The following is a 23,639-nucleotide window of genomic DNA, read 5'->3' as shown; positions in this document are numbered from 1 at the left end:
TATTCAACAGGTCCATTAGCATCGGAGTAGAAAGAAACTGCTAATGTTTCGTTGATACCTTGCCTTCTTTTTGTCTCTGCATATGTTGTAGACCTGTTCAACGTTTTCTATTTTTATTTATGATTTCCAGGATACTTATTATTTTGATTTTGGACAATTGTGGAGATAGTACAAGGCCAGCCACGATGACTACATCTCCCAGAGCGACTCACGTACCCGTACGTGCTGCCCATGCGCACTCCGCGCGTCGCTGTCGTCATCGTCGCGCGGAAGGGGGAGGGAGGGACACTGCGCAGACCGGCGTCGGCGACAACCAATCGAAACCGAGGAGTGGACGGGGTGCTGCCGGAGCACCAATAGCCGCGGAGGGAGGGTGGGCCTCTGTCGGCGGCCAGCCAGTCAGAACGGTGGAGGTGGGCGGGAGTTCCGGCGCTGCGTTGCCTGGGTTGATTCCGGAGGCTAGCAACTGTTGCCTTGAGGACGAGCGCCATAGCCACCGTAGTCCTGGCGACTGTTACCCCGTCAAACAACAACTTACGCCACAAAGGTGATTCTTTTTTTCTCTCTCTACTCCTCGGCAAAAAAAACCTTCGTGCGATAAACAGAAACACTTATACCTGATAAAATATGAACCAAAATTCTCAGTCAAAGAGATTAAAAAGATGAATTTATTTTAATATGACGAGGCCAAAAAAGATTTTTCAGGCACAAAATGGCGGTTGTTAGACTCTTAACTATTCATTTGCGGGGAAATAGCTAATTTTTATTCTTTGTTTTGATAGTTATGAAGTAAATTGAACTTTTTATGATGATTTTGATGATTTTTCTGTGGTGATTGATGATTGTAGGCCGTTGCCAGAACTAATTGGGAGGTTAACACGCTGGTGGGACGGGGGTGTTGACTTTAAAGGTGGGGATTTGGTGCGGGTTTCCTGTTTGTTGGGGGCGGCTTGTCGGCGGAGACAGGCCTCTGCTGTCCGGTCGCTTCCCCACACGGAGGCGAGGTGCCGCTCCTCCGCCTCACCGGATGGGAGACGGGAGGGGACATCCAGCCTGATTGACGGCGGGCTCAGCCAACGGGGGCGTCGGAGGAGTCCGCGGCCAGCCAATGGAGGGGCGGGGAGGGCAGGTGGTGTCCGCGCGGGAAGCCAGGGCGCGCGGTCGGGCACGAGGGCTGGGCTTCAAATCGAGTGACGTCACGGAGCGGAGGGGGTTGTCGGCAGGGGAATCAAATCGAGTGACGTCACGTAGGCGAGGCGGCAGACAGGGTGTCAAATTGCGTGACGTCATCTTCGAGGTGAGACAGGGATTCAAATCGCGTGATGTCATCTTCGAGGTGAGCTGCTGCACTTCCTGGTTAGTGGAAAAGACACAATGCTGGAGAAACTCAGTAGGTCAGACAGTGCACTTTATATAGGCTATAAGCTACATAACCAACGTTTCATGCTTGAGCCCTTCATCAAGGTATGAGCAAAATGTAGACAGGTGCCTGAAGGAAACTCAGCAGGTCAAACAGTGTACTTTGTAGCAAAGATAAAAATACATAACCAATGTTTTGGTTCATCAAGGTATGACCCAAATGTGATTACATATTTTTGCTATATAAAATATACTGTTTGACCTGCTGAGTTTCTCCAGCATTGTGTTTTTGCTTCAACCACAGTGTCTGCAGACTTTTGTGTTTTATCCTAGGTAGGGATTTTGCTTGCAGAACAACGTGGTTGCACAGTTATCATGGGATGAGTGGAGCTGAAGCCAGTCACCAGTTGCGAAAGAGATGATTGAAGAAGATGATTTCTGCAGATGTCTGGTGGAAAGTGTGCTGACTGGCTGCATCATGGTGTGGTATGGGGGCACCAATACCCCCAAGCGGAAAACCCTGCAAATAGTAGTGGACGCAACCCAGAACATCACAGGCAAAACTCTCCCCACCTTCGAGAACAAGAAGGTGATGGCAGGAAATGCTGCCTTCAGAGAGAAGCAGCAATCATTGAGGATCAATGATCTACACCACGCGGTAACACTCTGTTCTCGCTACTACCATCAGGTGCCACAAGGATCACCATGTTCAGAAGCAGCTGTTACCCCTTCACCATCAGGCCCAACGACAAGCTGAATCAGGGACTCATATAAGGAACCATAATTTTGTACTTTATCATTTTCTTCTCTATATTGCAGTCAGTTTGTTTATCTGAATCTGAAAGTCTGCAGACCTAGTGATTGAAGTTAAAAACGTAATCCTGGAGAAACTTAGCAGGTCAACAGTGTTCTTTATATAGCAAGGAAAAAGATACATAATCAATGTTTCAGGAACCTTGATGAAGGACTCAGGCCCATAAGGTTGGAATCTTTAGAATCTAGAATCAGAATTTATTGTCATGAACACGTAACGAAATTCACTGTTTTGCAGTAGCATCACAGTGCAAACGTTTATACAAGCCACCTTACCAAATAAATAAAAATAATGCAATAAAGAGACAATGTAAGGTAGTGTCTATGATTCATTGTTCATTCAGAAATCTGATGGCAGAGGGAAGAACCTGTCCTTATTTGCTGAGTGCTTGTCTTTAGGCTCCTGTACCATTTTCCTGATGGTGCCAGTATAAAGAGGGCATGGACTGGTGGTGGGTGTTCTTAATAGAGGCTACTTTCTTAAGACACCACCTTGATGGAGTGAAGATTGATGCCCATGATGTAGCAGGCCAAGTTAACAACACTTTGGAGTATTTTCTTGTCCTGAGTCTTCCATACCAGACACTGATGCAACTTCATACATCTTTATTTTTGCTACATAAAATACACCTGCTGAGTTTTTCCACCATTGTTTTGACAGTGAAAGAGATGATTGACTGGGCTAAAAGGGCATCAAAGCATGATAAACTTACACTGAGATTCAGAAATTTGCTTCCTCATTGGCATTTCATTCATGATGGTACTTGCCAACGGTTTCTCTATATGGCAGCATGTGTGTTCAACGCTCACACGTTAAACCAAATTGAGCATTAGGTTGGATGCTGGAAATGAAAGCTTCAAATTATGGTACAAGAAATGACACAACATACAGAAGATATTAAACATAGCACCTTAAGGTTGTTTTCATTTGTCTGTGCATAATTTTAATAAGTGTAATTTTAGTGCATTAATTGTTAAACTAGTGGAAATACTATGCCAAAACAGTATCATGCATAAATATGCTGCCTTCTCATTGCCCAATCTATATTTACGCCATTCATCTGGTATTGAAATTATATTTTTATTATTATGATGAAAATAGATGCATTTTAGTTAATTAAAAATGTTAAATTGTTGCATTGTTTGTAAGATTGCTAAGATCAATCAAATCCTTAATTTTTGAAAAAAATGTACAAGATCATTAATGTCACTTCTATAACCCTTCAGATGATCAGGCATTCCAATTTTGTATCTCATATTTTTAAGTCTCAGATTTTTTTTCTCTATTCTCTTCTGGTACTGTATTCCAGATTATGCCAAATATAGCATTTTCCTCATTCTTTTAACTACACAGCCACTACCACTTGCATTGGCTACTCTCGTATCTTCCCATTTCTTCTCCTTTTGCTTTTCCATTTTTGTTTCCAGACATCGCACCTACTTTATTTTGTGTCTGATTTATCCTTTTATACCTGTTTTGATACTTCCAGTTTTCTTTGGTATCCCCAAGCCCTGCTATTTGTTGCACTTACGAGGAAACTTCTACTCTTTTCTGTTTTCTCTTCCTCAAGGTTGCATTCCATGTGTAGGTTCACGGCAAGATTTTTCATTGCTTACTATTGTATCAATTTAGAGCACCTTGCTGCTGCTTAAAGTGAACAGGCAGCAGTATTGTCAGTTGTAAAGTTACCTAACTAGGGTTATTGTCTTCTCAGAAGTATGTGGGAGAACAGAGATTGCTGCTGTCTAATAAACCATGGATTTCTACTGAGCTTCAGGCCTTAAACCCTTTTATTTAGAAAGAAAGGTGTGGGTATATTGAAAGCAAAGGTGAATTTCATCATTAAAATCTTCCATCTTGGAGGAATAGCTCCCAAGATATGAGATGTGGTACATATTTTTTGAGGTCTTTAATTGCAATAGTGAAAATTGTCAGAGAACCATTGTTTTGCCGATGTTGAATGAAAGATGCATCCTTGCATGTGTTTTGTCAATTAACACCAGATTATGTAGAAATATGGGTCTTCCTAGTTTAGATTGATACATCAAATACATTAACCAAAATATTAATACATTAAAAAAATTGGTTAATGGTTATATAAAAACACAATGTTAGAGAAACTCAGCAGGTCAAACAGTGTACTTTTTATAGCAAAGATACAAAACCAACATTTCGGTTTTGAACCCTTCATCAAGGTATGACAAAATGTTGGTTCGGTTGCCTGCCTTTTTTGTCATATATCCATCCACAATACAGTAGTCAGCCACGCTCGTTATAAAAATGACCTTGAGCCTGGAGTCGCACTTGTAACTTTTTAACATACACTTAGTGAATATCTACATGTGCAGACTTTTTCCTGAGCCTCTCTCTCCAAGATGTGGAAGTCCCACCTTATGACATCATCGGCCTGATCCATGTACACCACATTCCCCCTTACTTTGCATTCGATGCCCCAATTTCTGTGGGTTCACTCGCTACAGTTACCTTTACGCATTCTGATACAACATTTACAATACACAAGTCTTTCTTGACTCTGGCTGTTTTATAGTCTCTACAGATTCAGTCTCTGCAGTCTTATCCTGATCTTGTTCTTATTATGCCAGGTGAGCTCTGTGTTTCAGTCAGCAGAGTCTCTGGATCTGCCTTTGCAGGAGTGTGCATTTCTGCCCTGTGCTCTTGTTGCTTTTCACTTGGAGAGACTGGTATGGGAACGAGATGCTGGCGATTCTCAGTGTCCCATGTGGTCCGCTAACCATGTACGACCCTAGGTTGTGGTGCACAGTAGTTACTGTATGCATCAAAGATCCACACCTCATCTCCTAATGCCAGCTTTTCCAGGTCACTCGTTATACCACTTCGCATTCTTACACCTCCTCCTCCTTGTTCTTGAGATGTAGCAGGCCTGGGAGAACCGGCTGCAACCTCTCTGGAAGGGTTGATAGAGTCGTGTGAAGGCAGCGTCCCATTAGCAATTGGACTGGACTGTAGCCATTGCTCAGTGGTGTGGCTATGAACGCCAATAATGCACGGTAAGGGTCTTTTGCTTTCTTGACTGCGCAGGTTCTTCACTGCCTTGCCATTGCTTTGTGCGTACTTAGGGCTACTGGTCACATGCTCAAATCTGTAATCTATGGTGAATGCTTTCATGTTTTGTCCACAGAATTGTGGACCCTTGTTGCTTACTAATGTCTCTGGAATGCCATTCCGTGCAAACATAAATTTTAAATGAACACTCTTCAATGTTTGGCGGTATTCAGTTCATATATGGCTCTGGGGTAAAAACTGTTTTTAAGTCTGTTTGTCCATGATTTAATGGACCTAAAATGCCTATTGGCAGGTAACAGGTCAAACAGATGATGACCAGGATGGGAAGGGTCTTTCAGGATTTTGGCTGCTCTACTGAGGCAGAGAGATCTGAATAAATCCTCCAAAGAGGGCAGTGCACAGCTGATAATCTTTTGGGCTTTACTGATGACCCTCTGAAGGTCCCTCATATGGGTTGCCGAGCAGCTGGCAAAACACGTCAGAGTGCAGTAGGCCAGCACACTCTTAATGGAGCAGCGATAAAAGGACACCATTTCTCCTGCAGTTTAACCTTCTTAAGAATTCTCAGGGCATGGAGTCATCGTTGTGCCTTTTTAACTATTGCGATGGTATTGGTAGTGCAAGAGAGAACTTCAGCAAAATGCATACCAAGAACCTGAAAGCAGTTCAAGACAAGATTGTTCTCTGAACACCACGCTGTCAGTCTTTGGACTTCATCCCTGTAGGCTGCCTCGTCTTCTCTTGAAACAAGTCCAACCACATTGTGTCATCTGCAAACTTGATGATAGTGTTGGTAGAATATGTGGAAGCACAATACAAGATACTGAACTTCTGTAAAAAGAACTTGCATCTGAGAAGTTAGTCTTGTTGAAAGAAAGAAATATTTTCACAAATTTAATTGGGAATCACTCCATATTTGACGTGGTCAATGTGGAGAATCTTTCGTGAATCTTTCATATGTATTTGAATACATATTAGTAATATAAATTTACTGGCACTTGTAAAATTGCTCCTCTTCAAGGAATCACTGGTTCTAAGGAAGAAATGACAGCAGGAAATTGGCAGAAAGAAGATTGCGGTACTACAGTTCTTTTCTCACCAAAATTTATCTCAATCCCATGAGTCATTTTATTTAGTCTGTACAATAGAATATATGCTTTTTTTATATGGACTTCAAAAAATGATCATACTGCTTGCCGATTACCCCACGTTTCTGCTTTTGTTAATTAATATGTAAAAACATTTTTAGAAGAAAATGAAATCTAAAGATTGCCTGCCTTTATTGCACCTCTGAAGTAATCACTGTTAAAAGTTAAGCCATTGTGGCAGTACGCCATTAGGCAGGCGAACTGGTCCCACTTGTCACACATGCGGTGGAGCCAAAATGGCGCCATCAGGGATTTCCTCCCGACCTCGGGACCAGGCTCAGAAGCCCGCGTTTGAGGATCCACATGATGCCCCAGTGACATCAGGGGCCCCCAGCGCAGTTCTCAGCCAGTTCTAGGCTGGGAGTATAAGACCAACCAGGCAGCCTGCAATAAATCAGTTTTTGCTCACTGAACTCAACCCGTCTGGTTGTGCGATCCTTCAGTTAGCAGTGCAGCTGCCACTACAATTGGTGACCCCGACAGGTTCAAACGTCTTTAAACCCAACATCAACGACCCTTCGATCAACGCTATAGATATCAACCTTCCTGACTTCTGAGTTCAGGAGCCGGAGACCCGGTTCAGCCACGCAGATTTAATCAGATTCAACCAAGTTTTACCATGTGGTTGCTGCCCTGGTCCAGGCCACCGCCAAATGAGTGCTGCACCTCGTTCAGCACCCACCCACAGAAGGTAAGTACGGGACCATCAAGCAGATGCTCGCCGGCTCCCTCGGCCTCTCCATGCACCAGCGTACTGCTCGGATGCTGCGCCTCGACACCTTGGGGGACAGAACTCCAATCAAGTTGATGGACAAGATGCTCGCGCTCATGGGCGATCACACCAACTGCCCACTATTTGAGCGCATCTTCCTCGACCATCTGCCTGAAGACATCTAGCTGTAACTGTCCCAGGAGAGCTTTGTTGACCCAAGGAAGGTCGCTCAAAAGGCTCAGGAGCCATGGCTCAAACGATTTCCGGAGGGCTCAGCAGTCCAACAGGTTACGAGTCACGGGCATGACCATGCCAAGCCTTCCTCTAGCGCTGCGGTGGAACACCCGGCCCCTGCAGGGGCCTCAAAGAGCAGAGCCAGAATCAAGTCATCCACTTCAGGCCTCTGCTTTTTCCTCCAGCACTGGGAAGCCAAGACTCAGAAGTGTTGTCAGCCCTGCTCATTCCAAGGAAACGAGCAGGCCGGCGCTGTTAATGGCTGTGGCGGCTGGCCAAGAACACAGCTTTCTCTACCTGCGGGATTCAGTCAGTGGCTGACGCTTCCTCGTCGACACCAGGGCCCAGATCAGCATCACCCCGGCCATAGCCATTGAGTCCTGGAACCGGCCACGAGGACCTCCCCTCCATGCAGCCAATTCGACGGAGATCTGAATGTATGGAGACAAGACCATCCACTTCGAGACCAACCAGCGGACGTTCTCATGGAGGTTCATGTCCCTTCCAACCGCCATCCTGGGTGTCGACTTCCTCCTCGCCCATGGACTCCTGGTCGACATTCAAGGTAGGCAACTGATAGATGCCCGTACCTTCCAATCCATTCGCCTCAACGCCTCTTGCACAGAACAGCCGCCCAAGGATGAGTTTCAGCGTATCCTGGATGAGTTCCCGTCCATCCTCAAGCTGCAGTTCTCCACCGCCTCACCAGACCACGGGGTGTTTCATTACATCCCCATCCAAGGCCTGCCGGTCCATGCCAAGGCATGTCGGATAAGTTCATGTAGCGAAGGAAGAGTTCTTGCATCTGCAGGAGCTGGGGATCATTCGACGCTCTGACAGTCCTTGGGCCTCACCACTCCACCTGGTCCCGAAAGCCTCCGGCAGCTGGCACCCCTGCGGAGATTATCAACGGCTTAATGACGCATCAGTACCTGACCGTTACCCGATCCCTCACATCCAGGACTTTACGGGTATTCTCCAAGGTCGACCTGTTGCGCGGGTATCAACAAATTCCGGTGCACCCCAAGGACATACCCAAAACAGCCATCATCACCCTCTTCGGCTTGTTCAAGTTCCTACGCATGCCGTTCAGGCTCAAGAATGCTGCCAAGACCTTCCAGCGCCTTATGGACACAGTGGGCAGGGATTTGAATTTTATATTCATTTATCTGGACGGCATCTTTGTCGCCAGCAGAGACTGGGCACAGCATAAGTCTCACCTGTGCACCCTCTTCTCCCGACTGGCCGACTTCAGCCTAACGATAAATCCGGCCAAGACCCAGTTTGGGAAAGTGTCCATACAGTTTCTGGGCCATACCATCACGGCCGAAGGAGCCAAACCTGCTGCTATGAAGGATGCTGCATTCAGGGAGTTTCCACCCCCGGACAACCTCAAGAGGCTACAGGAGTTCACGGGTATAGTCAATTTCTATAACCACTTCATTCCCGGCATTGCGCGCATCATGTAGCTGCTCTTTGCCCTCATCACAACCAAAGACAAGACACTCACCTGGATTTCAGAGGCCAGCAGGGCATTCGAAGCCACGAAAGATGCCCTCGCAAAGGCTACCCTGCTCGTCCACCCACGCATCGACCTGCATATGGCACTCTTTGTCGATGCCTCTGCCACAGCTGTCGGCGCCATCCTGGAACAGCAGGTGAATGGACAGTGGAAACCACTGGGATTCTTTAGCCGACTTCTTCGCCCGCCAGTGTGCAAGTACAACACTTTTGATCGTGCATGTACCTGGCGATGCGTCATTTCTGCTCTTTCTTGGAGGGGAGGCCTTTCACCATTTTACCGACACAAAACCCTCAATCAGGCGCTCGCTATGGCAAGAGATCTCTGGTTGGCCCGCCAACAGCGTCACCTCTCCTTCGTGTCGGAGTTCACCACCAACATTCAGCACAAGGCGGGGAAAGACAATGTGGTTGCCGATGCACTCTCACGACCGGCCATTTGTGCGCTGACACCCGGCCTCGACTTCGACCAGCTCGCCTGGGACCAGAAGTCCAACAAGGAGACGCGTGCCTTCAGGACTGCCATCACGGGCCTGCGGTTCCAGGATCTCCTGACTCTCCACAGTGAGGGCACCATCCTGGGCGATGTCTCCATGGGCACCCTGCGACCAGTGGTTCCCCAGCAGTGGCTCAGGCAAGTCTTCCACCATATCCATGACCTTTCCCACCCTTCCATTAGATAATTTCTTGTGCTTTGCCCAGTCTCTGCTGGCGACAAAGATGCCGTCCAGATAAATGAATATAAAATTCAAATCCCTGCCCACTGTGTCCATAAGGCGCTGGAAGGTCTTGGCGGCATTCTTGAGCCCGAACGGCATGCGTAGGAACTTGAACAAGCCGAAGAGGGTGATGATGGCTGTTTTGGGTATGTCCTTGGGGTGCACCGGAATTTGTTGATACCCGCGCAACAGGTCGACATTCAAGGTAGGCAAGATGCCCGTACCTTCCAATCCATTCGCCTCAACGCCTCTTGCACAGAACAGCCGCCCAAGGATGAGTTTCAGCGTATCCTGGATGAGTTCCCGTCCATATGGTGGCAGAACGTTTCATCTGGCATGGGCTTCGGAAGCAGATTGCGGACTGGGCCAGAACTTGCACCCATTGCCAGCTTTCCAAGGTACACAGGCACACCAGTGCGCCCATACAAGATTTCAAACACATCCGGGAAAGGTTCAGCCACATACATGTGGACATCATCGGACCCTTGCCTGTTTCCTGAGGTAACCGTTACCTTTTCACAGTGGTAGACCACACCACTCGTTGGCCCGAGGCGATCCCGATGCCAGATGCCTCCACGGACTTCTGCTCCCAAGCTCTTTTGAACAGTTGGGTTGCCCGGTTCGGTGTCCCGAACCATCTCACCACTGATCAGGGCACCCAGTTCACCTCTGTGCTCTGAGCACAGCTTGCCAACAGGCTGGGGATCATGCTACATCATACCATGACCTATCACCCACAGGTCAATGGGCTAGTCAAGTGATTGTACCGCCACCTTAAGTCGGCATTTATGGCCCGAGTCACTGGCCCTAACTGGGTGGACGAGCTGCCTTGAGTGCTCCTGGGCATCCGCTCGACACCAAAAGAAGACCTACAGGCGTCATCAGCCGAGCTGGTCTACGGTGCACCGCTAGCCCTACCTGGTGAGTTCGTCAACCCATCTCACAGCCCCCAGCAGTCGTCGCACGGTCTACTTCCCCGCCTCCAGGCCCAGTTGGACTCCTTCACACCGCCACCCAGACATGGCACATCGGTCTCTTACGTCCCCAGCGAGCTGTACTCTGCAGATTATGTTTTTATCAGACGGGACCCATCCACAGCACCTCTACAAAGACCATACGAAGAGCCGTACAAAGTCGTCCAGCATTCAGGATCCACTTTCCCACTGGACATCAAACCAGTAGTTGTAGCCCAACCCAAGAAGCGAGGCTGCCCGGCAAAAAAGGACATTGGCGCCGGTTCTGGGGGATGCTGTGTGGCGGTACACCATTAAGCAGGCGAACCAGCCCTGCCTGTCATGCACGCGGCGGGGCAGCCGACCAAAATGACGCTGTCAGGTGTTTCCTCCTGACCTCGGCACCGGGCTCAGAAGCCTGCGCTTTGGGACCCACGTGACGTTGGGGCCCCCCAGCGCAATTCTCAGCCAGGTCTGGGCTGGGAGTATAAGACCAGCCAGGCAGCCTGCAATAAATCAGTTTTTACTCACTCTTCTCAACCCGCCTGGTTGTGCGATCCTTCAGTTAGCAGTGTAGCTGCCGCTACACCATATAGTATTGAGATGAAGAGAAACTTTTTCTCTTGAATTTTCTCCCACAGAAAGCTTGAAAGTTGTTGAGGCTAGTTTGTTAGATATATTCAAACGGGAGTTGATATGGCCTATTGGCTAAAGATATGAAGAGAAAGAAGGAATATTTTATTGAAATCATATGATCAGCTGTGATTGTGTTGAAGGGCTGAATGGCCTTCTGCTCCTGTTTTGTTTCTGTTCTTAACTGGCCTGGTTTCCTAGGTTGCACACTGCTGTTGTAAGTTTACTTGTCAAGCAATCAGTTAGTTTCTTGTGATTGTTAAATATGTCAAGTTCAGCAGGACCTGAACAAAGCATGTTCTTGTGGAATGTGACGCGCATCCTGACAATTATTTATATTGTGGTTTCTCACCTTTCATTACATCAGAGTTAGCTCTGTTTTTTTGGTCTTTTTGGAGGTCATCTAGGATAACAATTAGTTCAGTGCTGCTACAGTGCCAATGACCAGGGTTCGAATAAGGAGTTTGTACATTCTCCCCGTGTCTGTGGGTTTTCCCCATGTGCTCCTGTTTACTCCCACCTTTCAAAATGTACCAAGGTTGTAGGTTAATTGGGTGTAATTGGGCAGCTCAGGCTCGTTGGCTGAAAGGGTTGTTACCATGCTCTATGTGTACATGTAAATTCTAAAAAAATTAAAAATAAATGTGCTGGTTAAGTTGATGCTTTCACCTTCTATAGCCATTTCTACCTCAACTGTGGTTGAAATTCTCTAAACTTTCATTCCCTTGCTGCCCTGGTCAGCTTCCACTTTCACGGCATGAAATGTAGGGTTTATATTCTTAGATGCCTTTTGCTGTTTTATTTCCCTGAGAGATCAGAGATGTCACTAGTTTGAAAAAGAAAGCAATATGTGTTGTTTGATTCTCGTAATGAGAGCTAGGAATAGAAATCAGTTATTTCTATTATCTAATTTGCTTGATTCATAATTTGTATTCAGTTTATAATTAATTTTAAAAATCACACTCGTTTTATCTAAAGTGACTCTTGATGTTCTGTTTGATGGCTGGGGTAATTGGATTTTGTTATTGCATCATCAATTTACCAAGGTTTCCCATGGTATCTTTTAATCTAGTTCATCAGTGGAATCAATAACCTTTGGTAACTGACAATTTTTCTATCTTCCAAAAGAGGAACTGCTAAAAAGCACTCAGCAGGTTAGGCATTTGTGGAAAGATTCTTACCCAGCATCTGCAATTTTTTTTTATTTTAATTTTTATCATCGTTGCCTTTCTACTCTCATGTGCATCTATCAGTATCGTTTTATAGCACATTTGTGTAAGTTAACCTTGCCAGCTTACATGTTGTACATTTTGACAGCTTCCTTGTCTATTTTTGCATTCTCCTACATATTCTTCTTCTCTCTATCATCATTATTTCCAAAATCTAGGCATCATACACTCTCAAACTTGGAATCTTTTTTTGAGTGCTTGTTGTCTGTCTTTCTTACCTGTTGCTGCTTCAACCTTGATTCCCTCTTGAATTATTGTTATTAATCTTCTATTTCAACATCTGTTAAGGTTCCTCAAAGCATTTGTCATTGGCTCATAGTGAATAATAAGCGCAGTTGCTTTAAATACACAAAAATGCTGCAGGAACTCGGGAGGTCTCGCAGAGTCCATGTGAGGTAAAGCGCATGTTTTCGGGCATGATTTCCTTTTGATTAGTATGAAAAAGGGCATGATACCTCAAAGAAGGGCTTAGGCCTGAAACATTAGTTTAATTAAATTTCAAACATTAAACATTACCTCCAGCATTTTTTCTACAATCACAGCATCTACAGACTTTCGTGTTTCAAATCCAGTTGCTTCTTTTGTTTCTCTTCTATCTTTCCAACCTTATAAGCTCTTTTAACTGCCCTTTCAATTAAAAAATAAAATATATTAAATTATCCTTTGTGAGAGGGGAAAAGATTTAAAGCATATATGATAGATTGTACCAGAGGAAGATTTAATGAGATATGGGCTAAATGTAGGCAAATGAGATTATCTTGATGGCATCATGGTCAACATGAATATGTAGTAAAGGAACCTATTTCAGTGATGTCTAACTGTGACTCTGCAATATTTTTCCATTTATGGATCTTTGTGGTTTTTGCACAAGTTACAGATGGAAGATCATCTCCCAATTTAAAAAAAAAGAGAATACATTGATAGAAATGAACTTCCTGATTTGTAACTAACTGCTTTTTTCATTAATACACACAAGAATTTGATCATAAATAATCATTGCATTGTCACAAAAAGTAGTTCATCTTTTATATTGGATGTTATTCTTGTCCTTTATTAATGTGCCATTTCCCTGACATGTCTCAAGAAATGTTCAGGAGAGAGGAAACATAAATTTCTATAGTAGCTTGGATCACAATATTCAGAATACCAATTTTTCTGAACATAGAGGAAAAGCACAGTAAATATTTAAAATAGCAGTCAAAGCAATTGCTTTAAACTTCCAGGACAATTATTGTTTGCACAATATTGTGTGATGAAAGTTCTGAGGAGTATGGATGATTAATGTTTTTGTAATCCCAGTTAGCATTTTCACTCACGTTTCCTTAATTTTAATTGTCAGAATGCTTGCGCAAGCTTGCACCCTGTTCCATTAGATTTTAAACAAAACTTAAGTTGGAGAATTGGTGATGAACAATGTACCAGTAATTTGTATTATCACTTAATACAGTAAGCAGCTGAAAGATTACAGTTAACCAATGAAAATGCATCGCTAATTCAAGGTGAAGTGAATATTCTTAAAATTGAACTATAGCCAATAACAGCAGTAAAAAAACAAAGTTTCTCCATCAGATTAAAAGAGTATACTGCACAGAGCACTGCAGAAAATTACTTTATTAGCAATAGAAAAAATTGCTTGTTATAACTGCATAAATCATATCTGCATAAATCATTTTACAAATGGTACATTTAGGATTTTTGGGTCTGGGTTATGTTTTTGTAATGTGATGGCCAAGATTGTGGGCATATTAATAGGTCCCTTATATTGACCTCTATAAAATACAGTATTTTCAGAGATCAACTGTAGGTTTTAAATGCTTGCTTGACAAGGAAGCAGAGAAGAAACCATGATTGGAGATGTTGATTAGAGAGGATGTGTGCTTCTTGTTCATTGCTCAGCACATTCATAGAGTAATATAACTTTTGAAAGCATTTTTATGGCGATATTGTTGGTTGCAGACTGATAGGGGACACGTCAGAGTATTAAGCATAGGTCTAAGTCATTTCCTTTCATTTTGCAGTTGTAACATTATGGGAAGGGTTGAATACATCTTGCAGAAAAACATAAAAAATGGGAGCAGGAGTTGTGACTTTTCCGCCATTCAATAAGATCATGGCTAATCTGGCCATGGACTCAGCTCCACCCACCTATCTTTTCCCCATATTCCTTGCTCTTAACCAGACTACTTTTGTTGAACTGAAAAATCTGTGTAAATTTTCCTGTTCCTTAACTGTCCCACCATAAAGGCTATGTTCAATGTTCAATTCCACCCTCATCCCATTGTAGTCTCCCTTGTTTAGGCATAATATAATGGTCTTGGATCTAATGCATAATTTAAATTTTAAAAAATTAATTTAGACATATAGCATGGTAACCGCCTCTTCCAGCCCACAAGTCCATGCTGCCCAAATAGACAAATTAACCTACAAACCGTGGATGTTCTTTGGAGCATGATCACAGGAAGAACTTACAAACTGTTTACATACAGCGGCAGATTCGAACCAAGGTTGCTGTGTTGTGATAATGTTGTGCTAACTACAACGCCATCATGCAATTTATGACGACCTTCTCTGAAAGGATTCCAAATGATAAGATCATTAATTTCACGTCTCATTACATAGGACCAGATCTAAGAATGCAAATTCCCTTACAAATGTAATACTGGCGCAACTCAGCAGGTCAAACAGCATACTTTATATAGTAAAGATAAAGATATGTTTCGGGCTTGAATCCTTCAATTCCCTGGTAGGTTTGCTGACGTGCTATTCAGAAAAGCAATCAGGAATGCATTCTATGACTGTCTCGATCAACCTGATTCATCCACTCTATGCAATCTGTGTGCAAGTCCCTCATGACAACTGCTGTTTCATTCTAACATGTATCTTGGTTTATTGCCTGTGCCACTGTAACCCCTGATATCCAACACCTGCGGGGATTGGTAATGCTGAATAAGCAAATTTTTCGGTTGCTTGAAATTCACTCTTACCATGCCTAATTGCAATAAGAATAAACAGTTCAAAAGGCAAAACAAAACTATTCTGTACAAACACTGAACAAACTTCACTTACATGAATATATAAACTTTAAAGCATTTCTGTTTTACACAACTTTATTCAAACAGCTGCTACAAGCAAAGCATAACCAAGGCCCTCTACTGGCTGAATATTTCGCCAAAAGTTTACGTGTAACTTCAGGGAACATTACTTTACAGTTTTAAACTTTTATTTAAATTTTTTAAATTAGTATTTAATTTTTAATTTAATTTCCTTAATGGTTGCTTGAGATTGCCAGTTGCCTGAATTCTAGATAACAGGGGTTTTACTGTATTTGATTGCCTATAGACAGTGCCACTAGATTTTCCCCCGCCCCTGACTATTCCCTATCCAAATGGATGCAACATTGATCTCATTATCACCCTCATCTTATCCTTAATTAAGAGTACTACCCAATCTCCCTTACTTTCCATCCTAACCTTCAAGATTATTGCAATACCCTTAGATATTTAATTCCCACCCAGCTTGCAACCAATTTGCTAAATCATGCCTTGATGAAGGGCTCAGGCCCAAAACATTGGTTATAGCCCTTTGCTTCCTTTTGATGCTGCATGACCTGCTGCCTTTCTCCAGCACTTTTGTATATTGCACAACAGTCACCGTGACTGCCAACTTTCCTATTTAATACTTTAAATCATACCCCGAAACCATTTGTACTGATTTGTGCCACAAGTTTACCAACTATTAGGTTTCATGTACACCAAGACTCATCTTTATCAACCCAATTGCTGTCTCCCACTGAGATTTTGTTTTTGCTTGAAAATCAACTCCTCGAGAAATAAATGTGCAATCATTCAATAATCTATGACAGATCATAGAAATTCTTGGCAGTTTCAGATTGCATTGTACACATGGCCACATATTCCTGTGGACTCATTGCACATAATGGATTAAAATAGATGTAGTAACAATTTTTAAACGTTGGCCAGTGGGCATGACATTGCTACTGCATTGTTAAAACATAATGAACTACAGTCCATCTGTTCACTGAGACTTGCTAAATTCTTAAATTCTTATTACCTTTTCTTAGTGGACAAGGTGGAGAGTTCCATTTAACTCTACCACCTGCAGAGGTTGGTATGGCAACACAGGGCTACGTTACAGAACTCCCACCAGCTCAACAACAACAACAGCAGCAGCAACAACAACCACCACCACCACAGCAGCAGCAACAACAACCAAACCAGCAACAGTATGTTACAGACTTGCAAACTGCTGCACAACCAACACAGCAGCAGCAGCCAACATCATCCCAAAAACAATATGTTAATGAGCTACAGGTATCGCAACAACAACAACAACAACAACAACAGCAGCAGCAGACTTCTGCTCAGCTCTCACCAGTAACGACGCCACAGCAATACATCGTGGTGACAGTGTCAGGTGAGTACAGCTGAAGCAGGTATCTGAAAAATTTGTGGGCAATTTTTTGCTGATCTCATGTCATCAATGATTTGAACTGCTATCCTTCTTATTTCTTTCCCTTTCTCCTATACCATCAGAAGGTTGGAAGTATATAACAACCTGAACCGTAGGATCTCGTTATTGAGGCTTAAGAACTTTTGAAAGTATTAGTATCTCACCATGGGACCAGCAATTTAAATTATGATGGTATACAGTTTTCTTTTAACTACAGGAGCATTTAGCCTGTTGCTTTCATATGAAATTTAGAGATTAGTACTTGCTATGTTAGGATTAAGAACCTCACTAGAAAAAATGATCAATGTTTAGCAGTTTGACATTGTCTTATACAGTAGAATCCCCAGTATCAAGCACATTCAGGGATCACGGATGTCAGACATGTGAATTTTCCAGTTGACTGAGACTCATTCTTCCAATGCCTAACTAATACACCTGCATTAAGAATACACCTTTTGAAGAAGGAGCTAAAACTGCGTGGGTGAAAATAGAAATGGATAGAATAGCAGAGGATTTTATATATAAATGGGATACAAAATTAATAACTGATGAGAGAGGAAACCCCCTTGCTAAAACATTTAATAAATATTTTGTATAAAATAAATATAGAACAGTGGAGGAAGGGGGTGGGATTATCTCCTAAAACATTTCTGACTCATAACAGGCTTATACTATGTACAATGAGTAATCAAATTTTCAAAATCTGGCCCTTTAAAGGGATCAGGTATATTAAAGATTATTATGTGCAGAGACAAATGATGTCATTTGAACAATTAAAAAATAAATATGGAATTCCTAATAACACAATTTTCTGCTATTTTCAAGTAAGAGCTTAACTATGGGATAAATTGGGCCTTGCAATGTTTTTTTACTAAATTGTAGTGATTTATAGAAGCTCATTCAAAAGGGAAATGCAAAGAAATTTACTTCAGCAATGTATCTCTTACTTCAAATGGGGACCCCAAAATAGGGAATTCATAAGTCCAGGCAGAAATGGGAATCAGACTTAATTGTAAGAATTGATGAACAAATCTGGTCTGAATTATGTCGGAATAGTATGACTAATACGATCAATGTAAGATATAGATTAGTACAATATAATTTTTTGCATCAATTATATATCACACCATAAAAATCAAATTCAAATCTTTCAGATTGATGTTTTAAATGTGGTGAGGAGATAGGAACTTTTTTTTACATTCAACTTGGTCATGTTCTAAAGCAGTGGTTTTCAAACTGCCTCCCCCTACACTCACACTCCACCTTAAAAAATCTGTATGCCATAAGTGCTTTGTGATTAGTAAGGGATTGCTTAAGGTGGTAATGTGAGTGGAAAGAAAAACTTTGAAAACCCCTGTTTTAATCGTACTTCATGGACTCGTTCTGTGCACGGTTTCATGACTCCAAAGGAAATGGGCCAATGAAAATTTTTCTCAAGCTATTTCAGTAATAATTGGGTCTAGAGCAGTGGTTCTCAATCTTTTTTCCCCCATTCACATACCACCTGAAGTTACCCCTTACTAATCTCAGAGTATAGGGATTACTTAAAGTGGAATGTGAGTTTGGGGGCAGTTTGAAAACCACTGTTCTAAAGTAATATCTTTTTGGGTAGATTTAGGAAATTTTTTAGTGCAAATTATAGAGATTCGATTTCCACAAAATCCAGAATTATTTTTACTAGGGAACATTACAGGGATAAGACCCAAAATGAAACTGTCCAAATATCAAATAGAATTCATTAAAATTTCTCTGGCAGAGACCAGAAAACGTATAGCTGTTGAATGAAGTCTAATTCATATTTAGTTATGGCACTCTGGAAGCAGAGATACATAGTTGAATTCCCCTGGAGAAGATCACCTACCACTTAAAGAAATCAGTATGACATATTTTTACAAATTTGGTAACCTTATTTACAAAATACAGGCTTAAATCTTTAGATGAGTTCTTCTCAACCTTCAAGACTAACATTGATCTTCTCCAAAGAAAATTAAATAGACTATGAATTTGTTTTCTTTTTCTATCGTCTTTTTCTTGCTTTTCTATACTTTCATTCATATTTTTCTTTTCTTTGGGGTCGGGTGGGGGGGGTTATTGGAAGGACTGGTTAATACCATCATGAAGTAAATATTGAATGTACTTTTGTACTTGAATTTTGAACTTTATAATTCACTCCATGTTTGGTTAAAAAAAATTAAATGAAATATTAAAAAAGAAAAATACACCATTTAAAAGACAAAAGATTGCAAAATGTAAATTAATTTGAAAAAAATCAGTACTGTCGTCTTTAATAATGTAAAGTTAACTTTAATCACGTAACTCCCATAATTAACAAAATTTAACTTTGAACCCCATTTGCTGGTGCTGTAACAGTAATGTACTAACCTACTGCACTACCTTGCCGCTGTCATAAGTGACTCCCTCTGCCCCATGTTTACAGATAAAGCCTAATCGAATGCAAATAAAAATAAAAACAAAAGCATCAGCTGGCTCTTCACCCTAGCCTCCGCCATTTCATTCCAATGTAACTTTATCACCTTCCTTTCCCTGACGGCCCGATTCACTTCCACGCAAGTATCCTGATCAGCTCCTCGGCGCACCTTCCTCCAGCTGACAAGCCAACTCACCTAAGAATGTGTGCGCATCGAGGGGTATTGCTAGTTTAGCAGGGCAAACTTGCGCATGTCCAACGAAGTTTCAGCGCTCCCCCACTGTATTCGTCTACCCAGTCTTACTCATTTGAAATTTTAAAATTGTATTTATTTCCTTTTATTTTGCCTGTTTGTGTTTCCGGTTGAATGAATTCTACTGTATTTAACCAGCACAGTAAAAAAAAACTATTTTCAACATTGGTCGATTGTTATACAAGAAAAAAATTAATACAGCTTTATTACTACTGAGAGAATATTGCACCTTTGAAATTTCTGTGAACTTATAAAATTCTTTCAATTCTGAATAATACATGTTAACAATTTTACAGACAAAAGAGTAAGTCAATTATTGTTTTTAATAGGAAAATAAGTTGACCAAATATTTAGGAGTGATTTACTTGAAAAGAATTAATGCCAGAAAGCAGATGGAAGATGGCTGTAATGACAAATCAGCAATTTACTTTTGGTTTTCTATCATGAGAGCCAGTGTGCCATATTTAACAGATTTATGGCTTCACAGTTGATTTGGCAATTAATTTTAAAGGCAATCGTATTAATCAAACTTGGAATTTTCTTTCCAGTTGTTTTAATTGACACTATAGAGGCTTTCATGATTTAACCTCTTAAATTAAGAAGACTGGTTGGTAATTTGGTACATAGTGAAATTAAATGAAAATTAAATGGTGGCCTGGGTTTGAATCCAGCACTGGCTGTACGGAGTTTGTACATTCTCCCTGTTACCTGTATGGGTTTTCCCTGGAAGCTCCAGTTTCCTCACACCTTCCAAAATGTATGGTGTTAATTTGAATGTAATTGGGCAGGAAGGGTTTAAAATGGCTGGAATCAGCTTGTACCATTCTGTAAATTTTTAAAAATTAAAATTAAATTTTCACTAACTTTTTGTCATGATGCCCTGGTATCTTGAACTTTCTTAATGCAGTTTTTATCATAGAAAGGACAATATTTGGTTTGAGATTAAATGTTTTTACTTGGATTGAGTTACTAGCTGGAGAAAGTGTTTTTGTAGTATGTGCTTGAAGTCATTGGTTCATGTTGATCCTGAATATTAGAGTTTAGCAAGACTGATATTGTGACTTTAACATGTTTGGGTGACATGGAGCCTTCAGCTGATGATGTTCTGCTTTTTACTGACAAAGGTCATAGATTTTGTGAGCTGCAATTGAAGTAGCCTTGATGAGTTATTACATTGAACTGGCAGACAATATAGACTTCTGTTGCAAAGCCAGTGTCTAATCCAATTTATTACCTCATCCTGAATATTGAACTTTCTTGACTGATGTCCTACATCTTCTTTTTCTTTGGCTTGGCTTCGCGGACGAAGATTTATGGAGGGGGTAAAAAGTCCACGTCAGCTGCAGGCTCGTTTGTGGCTGACAAGTCCGATGCGGGACAGGCAGACACGATTGCAGCGGTTGCAGGGGAAAATTGGTTGGTTGGGGTTGGGTGTTGGGTTTTTCCTCCTTTGCCTTTTGTCAGTGAGGTGGGCTCTGCGGTCTTCTTCAAAGGAGGTTGCTGCCCGCCAAACTGTGAGGCGCCAAGATGCACGGTTTGAGGCGTTATCAGCCCACTGGCGGTGGTCAATGTGGCAGGCACCAAGAGATTTCTTTAGGCAGTCCTTGTACCTTTTCTTTGGTGCACCTCTGTCACGGTGGCCAGTGGAGAGCTCGCCATATAACACGATCTTGGGAAGGCGATGGTCCTCCATTCTGGAGACGTGACCCATCCAGCGTAGCTGGATCTTCAGCAGCGTGGACTCGATGCTGTCGACCTCTGCCATCTCGAGTACTTCGACGTTAGGGATGTAAGCGCTCCAATGGATGTTGAGGATGGAGCGGAGACAACGCTGGTGGAAGCGTTCTAGGAGCCGTAGGTGGTGCCGGTAGAGGACCCATGATTCGGAGCCGAACAGGAGTGTGGGTATGACAACGGCTCTGTATACGCTTATCTTTGTGAGGTTTTTCAGTTGGTTGTTTTTCCAGACTCTTTTGTGTAGTCTTCCAAAGGCGCTATTTGCCTTGGCGAGTCTGTTGTCTATCTCATTGTCGATCCTTGCATCTGATGAAATGGTGCAGCCGAGATAGGTAAACTGGTTGACCGTTTTGAGTTTTGTGTGCCCGATGGAGATGTGGGGGGGCTGGTAATCATGGTGGGGAGCTGGCTGATGGAGGACCTCAGTTTTCTTCAGGCTGACTTCCAGGCCAAACATTTTGGCAGTTTCCGCAAAGCAGGACGTCAAGCGCTGAAGAGCTGGCTCTGAATGGGCAACTAAAGCGGCATCGTCTGCAAAGAGTAGTTTACGGACAAGTTTCTCTTGTGTCTTGGTGTGAGCTTGCAGGCGCCTCAGATTGAAGAGACTGCCATCCGTCCTACATTGAACCTTGTCAAAAGCCTTAATAAAGTCCATGTGGACAACATGCATTGCCTTTCTTTCATCAACTTTTCTGGTAACCTCCTCGAAAAACACTTAAGATTGGTTAGTCATGATCTACCACACACAAAGCCATGGTGACTATTTTTGGTCTTTTAAAATACCTTCCAGTATCTTGCCCACTACAAATTTCAGGTTCTCCAGCCTATAATTTCCTAGATTATTCTTAGACCTATCTTAAATAAAGGACAACATTAGCTATCCTCCAAACCTCCAGCACCTCACTTGCTGCTATAGACATTTTAAATACTTTTGCTAGGGCCCCTTCAATTTCTGTTCTAACCTCCCTCAAAGTCTGATTCCATATCTTGTCAGACTCTGGGGATTTATCCACCCTTATTTGCCTCAAGTCATCAGGTGCCTCCTTCTCTGTAGTCTGTGCAGGGTTCATGGCCTTGCTGAACTTTGCCTCACTTCTATAGACTGTGTCTGTCTCCCAAATAAAATTAGGGACCAAATATCCATTCTTCCACCATCACTTTTGGTTCCATGCATTAATGATCTTTTGTTCTTAATATATCTGGAGAAGCATTTGGGATTTTTCTTTACCTTATCTGCCAGCGCCACCTCATGTTTTCCTTTTGGCTTCCTGATTTCCTTCTTGTGCTTTCTTGCTTTTCTTATATTCCTCAAGTACGTTTATTACTTGCTAACTATACCCTCTATAGACCTTTTTAACCAGCACATCAATATTGCTTGAAAATAAAGGTTAGTTTTGCCTTTCATTATGACAGGAACACGCCTACTCTGTACTCTCAAAATGTCACCTTTGTTGGCCTTCTACTTACCAAGAACACATTTTCCAGAAAAAAATCTGTCCAATCCACACTTGCCAGCTCCTTTCTGATGCCATTAAAATTGACCTTTCTCCAATTTAGAATCTCAACCCAAGTACCAGATCTATTCTTCTCCATAATTACCTTGTGGCATTATGATCAGTAGATCCGAAGTGTTTCCTTACACTCAATTTTGTCACTTTTCCTTTTTTGTTCCTCAATATAAGATCCAGTATTGCACACTTTCTAGTTGGAACCTCTTAAAATTGATGAAAGAAACTTTTCTGATTACATTAGACATCCTCTAACCCAGTAGTTCTCAACTTTTTTCAGTCTGAAGCCCACCTGGCTTCAGGCCTAATATGCCATGGCCCTCTAGTGGCAATGACTGAACAATATTTTCTTTATCTAATATAAAGTATGGAGATTTACTGTTGCCCACCAGTGGGCCACAGCCCACTGGTTGATAATCTCTGCTCTAATCCACCAACCTTTCAACAGTGTGGGATTCCCATTTAATATGTGGAAAGTTAAAATGATTTTCTATCAAAACCTTGTTTCTTGCAACTTTCTACTATCTTTATAAGTTTGATCCTTCAATTCCTGCTGACCATTGGGCGGTCTATAATACAATCCCATAAATGTGCTTCCTTCTCTCATTTCCACCCATATTACCTCAGTAGATAAGCCTTTGACTCAATCCTGTCTGAGCATTGCTGTGATGTTTTCCTTGATGAGCAATGCCACCCGGTCCACTTTCACCCCTCCTTCTCTATCGCATCTAAAACAACCTTGGAACATTGAGCTGCTAGTCCTGTCTCTCCTGCATCAAAGTTTTACTAAGGGTCGCAATGTCTTAACTTCACATGTTGATTGCACCAATACTCCTGCATTGAAATAAGCACAACTCAGACCATTATACTCACCGT

The 23,639-nt window shown here is 42.3% G+C and overlaps 1 protein-coding gene across 8 annotated transcripts in view; it reads left to right on the top strand.

Annotated features, from left to right (window-relative positions):
- The first annotated feature begins 300 nt into the window (after window positions 1-300).
- Window positions 301-23,639, top strand: part of rfx1a (regulatory factor X, 1a (influences HLA class II expression)) — a 114,125-nt gene continuing 90,786 nt past the window's right edge. For 7 of the 8 annotated variants that reach the window (XM_069927258.1, XM_069927257.1, XM_069927252.1 and 4 more), the window contains exons 1-2: window positions 465-547; window positions 16,449-16,801. In XM_069927258.1, the coding sequence (XP_069783359.1) occupies window positions 16,498-16,801 (304 nt within the window). In that variant the 5' untranslated portion in view covers window positions 465-547; window positions 16,449-16,497. Of the gene's footprint in view, window positions 548-16,448; window positions 16,802-23,639 lie in introns of all 8 variants that reach the window. The other variant, XM_069927254.1, reaches the window with a different exon arrangement.

Source organism: Narcine bancroftii, chromosome 3 (genome assembly GCF_036971445.1).
Source record: "Narcine bancroftii isolate sNarBan1 chromosome 3, sNarBan1.hap1, whole genome shotgun sequence".
Taxonomy (NCBI): domain Eukaryota; kingdom Metazoa; phylum Chordata; class Chondrichthyes; order Torpediniformes; family Narcinidae; genus Narcine; species Narcine bancroftii.
Note: the sequence above shows the minus strand (reverse complement) of the source record. Positions and strands in the feature narration are given on the sequence as shown.